The sequence below is a fragment of the Athene cunicularia genome (genome assembly GCF_003259725.1).
Source record: "Athene cunicularia isolate RWA chromosome 2 unlocalized genomic scaffold, athCun1 chr2_part1, whole genome shotgun sequence".
Taxonomy (NCBI): Eukaryota; Metazoa; Chordata; class Aves; order Strigiformes; family Strigidae; genus Athene; species Athene cunicularia.
The window spans coordinates 128829954-128840101 of NW_020799095.1; the positions used below are offsets into that span (position 1 = coordinate 128829954).

The window sequence follows — 10148 nt, forward strand, 5'->3', positions numbered from 1 at the left end:
GGTGGGGGTGGGGGTGGGGAAGAGGGAGAATTTCACTGGTGCAGTGCTGCTGCTGCCAACTCTGACACAAGGGCAAGAATGAATAGCTGAGGGCAAGAATTTCTTGCTTTGCTGCTAAAGTTAGTGTCTTATGAAGTTACAACTTGAGAAAACTGATGGTCAGTTACTTGCAGAGTGTCATTGCTCTGAAAGACTTCAGGGGTTTTTAACCTTAAGACTGTTTTTTAATCTTAAAACTGGTATGTTTTAACCACAAAAGTCACTAGGACAGGAAGAATGATGGAGGATATTATATTTTTGGGTGTATTTGCATATGAGTTTGAAACTCGTGTATTTCATGGATTGATTTTTGTGCATGTTTAAAAAGATATATTCCTATTTATCTAAATTTCTCTGTGCTTCAGATGCAAATTAAGTATTAAAATTCGCAACCCCATAGTGTAAGAATACCATATGATGTTTTGTTTTGGTTGTATCTTTTTTTTTAATGAAGAATTCTGATTTCTTATTATTGCAAAATGTTGTATTTGCCCTGGTAACCAGAGTTGAATGCAGTTGCATATAGCTACTTGGTTATGTTAGACTTGCTATAAGCTTTGATGACTACTTCTGAGTTTATCCTCTCTGTATCTCTTAGTTTTGTTCTTTTTCTTTTCTAATAGTAAATTAGGCTGAGATGACTCTAGTAATAAACTTGTACAAATAGCAGTTATGTTTACATTTTACTGAAGTTCTGCGTTCATATGACAGGAGAAGAATTTGGATGATAGAGCGTACCGTAACATCCAGGAGCTTGAAACATATGCTGAGAACACTCAGAGTGCTCTCTTGTACCTCATCTTGGAAACGCTGGGTAGGTGTTTTCCCCTTTTTAGATTTTATTGATGATTCATTAGTGCGGGTACAATATTTACTGATGTTTCAAAAAGCCCACTCTTTTTCCACTGGAGTTTAATCTCAGTAGAAGTTGTTTTAGGTAATACTTCAGATCTCTTTTGAATGCTCAACCGTAAATCTGGAATCTTACTGCACCTATCCTAGAACTACACACTTTCCGTAAAAACTGCTCAGGGAAAGCTCATTGAAGTGTGGTTTCCTACTGCTCTGTTTTTTGTTGCTTTGTTTTCTCTTTTCTTGCTCTTATTACAGCGTGTGGTAAATTCAGCTCTTCACCATATTTTCAAATTTTTCCGCTTAGAACACAAAATGCTGTAGTCATTCTGCAGCTGTTGTTCTGTATTGCACTGTTGTACACAGGTTATCTTGAAACAGCTGATTTCCCAACCTATAAACTTTTCTTGGTGATGTTGTAAATTTGTTTCTGAATACTCTCCTCTTCCTAAAAGTGGTTTAACTATCATTAATAGAATAGCTAGAAAAATACAGTGAAGATGATATGATCCTTGTGGGTAAGAGCTAGTATCTGTATCTTATTTAATACTAAGAGTCACAGACTGGGAAAGAACTGTCCATTTGCAGTGAAGAAGAGGGTAACTTTCTTTTAGGTGTCTGTTGCATTGTGAAAGTATTTCCTGTATGAGCTCAGATGTGAAAGAAGGGTGAGAATAATTATTATTTAGTAGTATTTAGTATTGTAGTAGCAAAATTTTCCTTTTCCTTATCAGAGGAGTCTGATGGAAGGCCAATGCTGAGGTTAAAAGAGTTTAAAAAAAAAAAAGAGAGAAGTAGAAAGAGAGATATGGTGAGCACATTCTTCTTTGGTAGAAATAAGGAACCTATCTCTTAACATCTGATATTTGCTTCCTCAGCAGGAAATCAGTGAAATGTTGCATGTGTCTTTCTGAACTTCTAATTTAAGAAATGTAGGAGTATGAGAAATATCAATGTCTTCCATTCTGAGAAATGTATTTGATTCTGAAGAAGTTCAATCATGCTTGGGTCACTTCTGATACAAGTCAGATGATCCTGTTCTTGAAAATCTGTTAGGGGGGCTCCAGATTTTCTAGGTGCCCTATTGTCATGCTTAACTTCTCTTGAATATACTGGTGTAACAAAATACCTAAGCAAAAGTCTCCTTTACTGCATATTAAACAGTTAACTTCTGTGTTTTTTTTCCACAAATGGAGCAATTAATTGAACGCAGCCTTTTTCTTGGTGTTTCCCATTTAGTCTTTTCTAGACTAGGTGGACCTGGTTTCATTACAGGTCATGTTTTCTAAATTTCTTATGTTTTTCTTTTTCTTTGTTCCTGAGCTGTCTCCAGTTTGTGTGTATATCTCCCAGTAGCAGTGCTGCTTTATTCTTACTGGCTTTGGGTTACTTATTTTGTCAAGCTCATTTTGACTGGTAATCTTGTCGTCCAAAATCCTGGTATTTTCTCCCAGCTCCTATCATTTAAGAATATTAATATTGTGCTCTCTGATTCACTGCCTAAGTAGTTATGAGTCTGGTACAACTCAATAATTTTTTTAAACCTTTACAGAACCTCACTTTTGGGATATATTCCCAGGCTGAGCATGAATCATGCTAACTCTTACTCCTTGAGCTTTTTTTTTTTTTTCATTCCTAGTTATATGTAAAGCCTGAACTGCCCAGTCAGTATCAGTAAGTTATATCCATTTATTCCTCCAAGCCACACTCTGCTTTCTGCTGCCATTGCCAAAATAATTCCATGTAGTCTACCTACAGCCACTGTTTCGCAAAGGCTTCTGTGACCTATGCAAGGCTCAGGCAGGCTTGGTCAGTGAATCTGGTATGGCCAGTATCGTTTTCAGGTGTTAGTTAGGCTCATTGGTCTGTAATTCCTGTATCCTTATTTCTTTCTTCGTAGAATGCTGCTTCTGCTAGAGCTCATATGAATTTCAATTATTTAAATTTTCATTTTATCCTGGGTCAGTCCTGTGAAAACATTATGGCTTTATGATCAGCCAAAGCCAACCTTGTATGGTCTTGCTGTGAAGAGCAATGGTGCTGCTCTGCCGCACTCATCTCCCTCTTCTTTCAGTTCTCACAGTTGGGTGACCATGCAGTAACTAAAGTTAGTTTTCAGTTACTTTGGGGATCTGATTCAGTTTGCCATGCTACTGCCTCATTGCCCATGACAGCACAAAGGAGGTGGCAGAAATACGGGTTTGGTGGGGAAGTGTAGTACCATTCTCTTTGGCTTCAGTACATGCTGAATCAGCTGCGGCTAATCATGAAACCATGCTCTAAGTATTAATGCTTTTCAGGAATCTCACACTTGAATGATTTTTCTGGCAGGAATAACAGTTCTTAGAATACTGTTATCCTCGGAGAGGACATGCCAACGAAAATGAGTTTGTGTACTGATATATTATATCTGAATAGATGCTGCTCTGCTAAGTATATGCTTTGCAGAAGCTACAACAAACTAAGGTATCTTACTTCTGAATGTGGAAATCAATGAATTTTCCTGCTGCTTTGCCCCTCTGAGATGAGATCTCAAGGCAATTTTTGAACATAGACAGTTCTGTCGTGGACCAATGCACTTAGATTTCCTTAAATATGACTGTGATACACATCAGGGAAGACTATACCCCTCAAAAGGCCTGACAGTATGTTTCTAAACATATTATTTCTGCAATTTTAGGTGTGAGGGACATCCATGCCGACCATGCAGCCAGTCACATTGGAAAAGCCCAAGGCATAGTTACCTGTTTAAGAGCAACGCCATATCATAGTGCAAGACAAAAAGTCTTTCTTCCCATGGACATTTGTATGTTGGTAAGAGAAGCAAGTTGTCTGGAATTAAACAGTATAGTGTTTCTAACTGTCTCTAAGTGCTAGATATGAGATCATAATTTATTTGGCCAGAAACAGAACACCTTTTTTCTTTAATTTACTCTTTCTGCTGTGGTTTAGTAATATGCCATTGTCATGGTTTTTATATCTTTGGGGAGGTGAGAGGAGTGACCTTTATGAAACTATGGTTTCAGGTGGTGTTTTATTTTTTTATTAAATGTAGTACATTTTAGCTTTCAGAAATTTTTCCATTAATGTGCAGAAATACATGTATGGAATGGGGCTTGGGTTTGGGATTTTTTTTGTTTTGTTTCCTTTTGCTATCCCTGTAAAGGAAGCAGTATAAGAAATTATATTCTGAACAGTCTTCTCAGCTTTCTCTTTGCTACCTTTTCATAAATGTGCTGGTGGGTTTGTGGGTTTTTGGGTTTGGGGTTTTTTTGGTAACATATAAGCATACACTGCATACCTTGCTGTAGGAGATGGTGTAGTACTCCAATTTAAACTGTACACCTAATTTGCATTGGAATTTAGCAGATCTTGCAATTATAGTAAAATGAGATTAAAACTCAGAATTTTTTTCATTAATATTCTCTGCCTAGATCTGTAGGCATCTCAGCTGTTATTTATTCCTTCATCTCCAGTCTTTAAATGTTAATGCTGTTCTTTTTATATACGTAACCAAAATTCATGTAATTATGGTGATGCTTAAGGCAGTTGTGTTAGTATTTTCTGAATATCATTTCAATACGATTGAAAGTTTACTAATTTAAGTAGTTGCAAAAAAATGTAGATAGTAATATAGGTCAGGGTTATAAAACTGCAGAAAGGAGCTGCACCCTGCTTTCAGCCCTTCTGGGACTGGATGGTATGGGAGTCCTTCCAAGTTTTTAGCTTTTCAAACATAGCCTGAAAATTCACAGTCATTCCTTGCCATGGAAGGTGTTTTACAGTGAAACTGTAAAAACAGCTTGGATCCCTTCTGTGCAGAATGAGCATCTTGTAAGCATTTCAGCTGCTGGCATGTATCACAGAGTTCTGCCGGAGTCTATCTCCTGTGAAGTCTACCTGCCTACCTTTGTACAGCTTTCACATGTTTGAGTGTTGCTGAGAACAACAGACAGTTGGTGCAATTCTGAATATAGCATGTTATGTCTTACATTGGTCACTATGGTCAAAGACTTAAATTTGTTGTTGTTGTTGGGGGGGGGCTTGGTGATTTGGGTTTCTTTGATTTGGGTTTTGGGGTGGGTTTGTTTGTGTTTGGGATTTTTTTGTTTGTTTTTGTTGGGGTTTTTTTGGTTTGTTTCTTTTGCAAGCCTGGTGGTCCACATCAAACCCAAAATAATGATTTACTTCATAAGCCAGCATGGCTTCTGTGTTAGCTGTTACTGGCTTGCTTCTGCTTCATACTGATTCTTGGATTAGAGTTCAAAAATTGGTCATCTAAACTGATCTAAATTCCCAAAACTTTAAAATCTGACTTGGTTTATCTGAGTGACAACAGAGTTTTTAGGGAACAAATTCATGCAGAGAGAGTCTGTACCAACTGTTCCCTTTGTTCTCTTGAATTTTTTTCCAAGTGACTGACAAAAAGGGAAATAAAAAAGGAGGGGGCAGTGGTAAAGGCTGTTTCGGTCTTGTGTCATTAGTTTGATTGCAGGGACAGGTTTTGAGAAGCTAAAATGGAAACTTGATATTTATTGAAGGTTTTCTTCTCTTTTTGATTTTTCTTCCTATGTCTAGCATGGAGTTTCACAAGAGGATTTCATAAGAGGCAAGCAAGAGAAAAATGTGAGAGATGTAATTTATGACATTGCCAGCCAGGCCCATATTCATCTAGAACATGTGAGATTCCTTCCCTTTTATTTATTTAAATAAATGTAATTGATGCTAATCTTCACAAAGCATTATGCATATGTGTTGTGAGAAGACTTACAGCTGCATGTTAATTTCAAATATTTTGCCTTTAATTACTTTGAGAGTTTAAAGTAAAAAAACCCCATCACACAAAATATCACACTTATCTGTATGTACAGGAGGCAGTTTACTTGCAGCCAGGTCCAATTGCATATATATAAATACTGCCTACAAGCCTTATTACTAGGAGAGAAACTTCAAGCAGACTTTTATAAATGCAACTATATGCCAGCATGGGATCAGCACCATAGAAAGCACTTCTGCAAATGGTGTTTCACAGCACCGTGGAATGGCTGCCAGGAAAGCAGAGCATGTTGCCTTTAACTGCTGGTTAGTGTGTGTGGGAGGAGGATTCATTCCCTAACATGACCAGCCATGCTCAGAGCTATGTTGGGAAAGGTGCTTTCTGTTTATTTGTTTTCTGGCTCACAGTCAAGTAAATTAGGAAAGACTTTATTTGCTTGGAACAGTGGATAATGACTGCTGAAGAACTGCAGAGTCCTACTCCATTTTTCTTTTATGCTCATATTTTCATTACATTCTGAATTGCTTGTTGGTACATAATACAAAAGCAAAAGAGTGTTTCATCAGCAGTGCTGTGTCTGCCTTTATCTGGAGAACGAAACTTGCAAGAAGCACTGTGAAGAGTTTCTTATGTCTACAAATACATGTGCGCATATACTTTGAGTATTGCACCCAATACTTCCATTCAAGGTAGTCTGAAAAGATAGCACTTCAAAGTAAAGAAATGCCAGATTTATCTTTGCATTTACACCATTAACATAATCCTCAGTTACAGCATTACCTGTGATCACAGTATTTTATGCTGTAGTGACAGGAGAACTCTTCATTTTTCTGAAGGTAAAAATGAGGCATCTCTGTTTTGTTCACTTGGTCGTTAGTTGATTCATGTTTTTATTTTTTGTTAATAATATGTGGCCTTGGGCTTTATTTTTAATATGGACTATTTATAATTTGCATTGACTGCATTCCTGTTTATGTTGTTTCACCTGATGTCTCAATTTTTGTTGTCATATGCCCAGGGAAGCTTTTTTTTTTTTCCATTTAGAAGCAGGGGACAGAGACAAAGAAAATGTAACGTCAAAACTGTCCACTATCTTTGTTCAAGCTGAAATATTTTGATTTTTCTTTTTTTATTCCCCACATCTCAGCCCATAATGCACAGTGTGTAAACCCTGTTGACTTTGGTTGCAATTGTGGCTTACAAAAATGCCAAGTGCCTGGCCTGAAATGCCTCACATCAGGGATGGGAGGCATGGAAAATGAGCAGTGTGTATTTATTGTCCAGATGTTTAAAATTTGGTTGCGGGTATTGCATGGAAACTTTGGGACAGAAGCAGGGAGAGAATTCAGTTTTCCAGAGCCTTTCAGATAATTGATAATGCTTAGTACATTGGTCCCCTGGCTCCCAACATGCCAATCAGCTCCTGAAGAGGGCAGAACCTTACCCCCACTTTCTTTCCACTCTGTTCCTAGAGCCCTGCCCATGTTATGCATTGGGAGGGTACTATGGAAAATATGCAATGTGATCATGTAATTGGACACTATACAGAAAAGTATAAACACAAGGGAAACAGATTAGGGCAGCATTTTATTCAATTGAATGTTGATCTTGGCACCCTCCCCCACCCTTTTTTTTTTTTTTTTTTTTAAATGGGTGGGTTATATCATCTTAATTCAAATTAAAAAATTATTCTCTGAATACTTGTTTCTAGCCTCCATCATCATCAGTGAAGAATAATTGACAGTGCAGGATTTCTAGAGTGTTTAAACCACTTGAACTGGCAATAACTGGCAGTAATAACAGGGTGTTAGGCTCCTTGATAATCAGATGGGCTTTGTTAATGCAAGGATAAAGATACTTTCTCTCCTAATGGATGAAATAGGCTTTTGCTGCCAACATTTGCTGGATACTTCAAGGCTTTAGGTGAATGTAATGGGCTGATGCCTTTAAATGCATCTGTTCTCCTGTATAAAATCACCATTTTATTTTGCCTGAGGGTCTTTTCAGCCAGTTAACCTCTGTTTTAGTTGGGATTGCAGGGTAGGGTAAAGTTTGAACCTGCAGAGAGGTTTCAACAATCTCAGCGTTTGTTACACAAATGACGTATTTTGGAGGATGAGGGTAACAGTTACCAGCACCATTTCACAGTCAGAAGAAACATAGTCCTCAAATGCTAAATTCAGTCTCAGCAATATTATATGAAGCATATTGTAGTAATGTGACACTTTCTTGGGAGAAGTTTCTGAAAGTGTGGTCAGCTCTTGCTGATACTGTGACCAGCAGAGGGCAAAATAAGATAATGAAGACTGCAGTTTTCTTTAGGAATTGTGTGTTTTATTCTAATAAAAGTGCTCTGTCAGTCCCACAGTGATCCCTTCAAAAGCCTGCGAATACATTTATGTGTTCCCCTCTTTTTCTTAAGCACCCCTCCCCCTATTACTCTTTTTTTTAAACAAGGGTCTCCTTTTGGCTTTTTGCATTTATCTCAGTTATGCTAGATCATTATGGACTCAATTTACCAAGGAGGATAACGTGCTTTCTGAATGATATGTAACCCATTCTGGGTTAAGAAGGTCAAGCAAGATTACTTTCTTTTTTCATCTTGCAATTAATAATAATAAGGCAGAGCATTAGATCAGGCAAAAGCATTTTTTTTTTTCAGAGATACATACACACACACACACACACACACATATGTTATTACATCTCAGAGTTTAAAATAATATGCCTTCTGAAAAGATTCAGTATTTTTCTGTCCTAAAGTTTTAGCCTGATTTTCCAGTTGTCTGGAAAGATCCATAGAAAGCTAACAGAAGCTCATACATTCTCATCAGTATTCATAGAGGGTTGGTTAGTTTGTTTGTATTAATCCGTAAGAAAAGGGAAAACAAAGAGTGATTCTGTATTTATAAATAAACATTACAGGAATATTTGCTTCAGCTCTGTTAGATGTACCTGGGTTGTACATGGGTTTAAATTGTAGACTTCATTCAGCCATGGTTTACACTCTGTTTATATGTAGATACTGAGGACCTGAGGCATTGAGATCCTTTTGAAGTCCTATAAATGTAAATGGAGCATAACTGGCCTTCTGAGACTGAGGCAACACTGGGCCAAAAAGATGCACTCAGAGAAATGCATTTCTGGTCTTCCATTATTCCTGTCTCTTGGGATGCAAAGAGTTATTTGGTCGGGGGAAAAAAAAAGTTAAACCGTATTTATTAAATGAGGTGCAGCTTGGAACTTTGTTGGAACAAGGGATGCTAATTTACATTGGTTTATTATAGGTAAACTATAAGGTTGTCAGACAATGTAAGAATTTTGGCAGGCCTCTCCCAGTATTATGTACTTTCAGTGTCATACTTTTGTATACAGTAAGGGATGATGCTGGCTTGCACATAATGAAAAATTACAGTGTCAGGATGTCAAAATAAAAAGGGACAAAGCTTGTAGTACAGTCTGTTGCCTCCTAGCCATTATATGTAGTACTTAATGTTTAATCTGAAATGTTAAATTCTCCTGATGTTTGTTTTTTGTTTTTTTTTTTCCTCCCACCTTACCCCATTTACTTTCAGGCTAGATCTTTCCGTAAGAAAGTTCCTGTGAAGGCATATCCTGCTTTTTTCTGTACGGTGGGTGTGATATCATGAACTCTTTAAGTGATGGACTCATGTCTGTGCTAACACGTTTGTGAAGAGTAGAGTATCAAATTAAGCATGGTTAACTAATGCTTCATGTGTTTATTTTGGGAAGATGTAGTACCTAATGTTTGTGAAAATCATGTGGGCCTGACTGTGGAACCTCATAGTTTTGATCAACAATTCTAAATCCTTCTTCTTTAACTACATCATTTTGCCCAAGATGTCTGTATATCCGTAGGCCATTGTTCTGATGCAGGGGCCAAAAATCTTGTCTATTTTTATAATTTGCTGTTTGGTCTAGTAAATCATCATGCTTCTCTTCACAAAGCCTGCCTTTTTTCATATTCTTTGAATATGATGGATATGCTACCCCTTAATAAAATGGGCAAAATGTCAAGCCTTTTTCCAGTTCCTCATTGTTTCATGTATTGCTTTTTAAACAATGCCTAATTATTTGTGTGCACCATATGGACTAAGCTTTTTTCTTCTCTTCTAGGTTGCTTTAGATGATTATTTATATAATATGCGAAAAGTGGACTTCAATATATTTCATCCAAGTTTACAAAAGAAGAGTACATTATTACCATTGCATTTATATGTTAGATCTTGGAAAAAAACATATTAAAGTTTTGGGGTTTTTTAAATGGGTTCAGAGTGCTGAGTTTTTTCTTCGATGTCTTAATTTGATAGAATTGTTAAGTGTCTAACTTCACACTTCTGCAAAGTGCAGTTCATGGGAAATAGCAGATGCGCATGAACTGTAGCTGTCAGCTTGCTGGCAGTAGTTAAGTTTGTTCTTGGAATATTAGGCTGATACCTCTGCTTCCATGTCTGCCAAG

General features: G+C 37.2%; 1 protein-coding gene across 5 annotated transcripts in view; it reads left to right on the forward strand.

Annotated features, from left to right (window-relative positions):
• NDUFAF6 (NADH:ubiquinone oxidoreductase complex assembly factor 6) overlaps positions 1 to 9948 on the forward strand; it is a 19970-nt gene extending 10022 nt beyond the window's left edge. For 2 of the 5 annotated variants that reach the window (XM_026841813.1, XM_026841814.1), the window contains exons 5-9: positions 751 to 853; positions 3572 to 3705; positions 5470 to 5571; positions 9244 to 9300; positions 9806 to 9948. In XM_026841813.1, coding sequence (XP_026697614.1) covers positions 751 to 853; positions 3572 to 3705; positions 5470 to 5571; positions 9244 to 9300; positions 9806 to 9934 — 525 coding nt within the window. In that variant the 3' untranslated portion in view covers positions 9935 to 9948. The other 3 variants (XM_026841815.1, XM_026841817.1, XM_026841816.1) reach the window with 2 other exon arrangements.
• Positions 9949 to 10148: the final 200 nt, after the last annotated feature.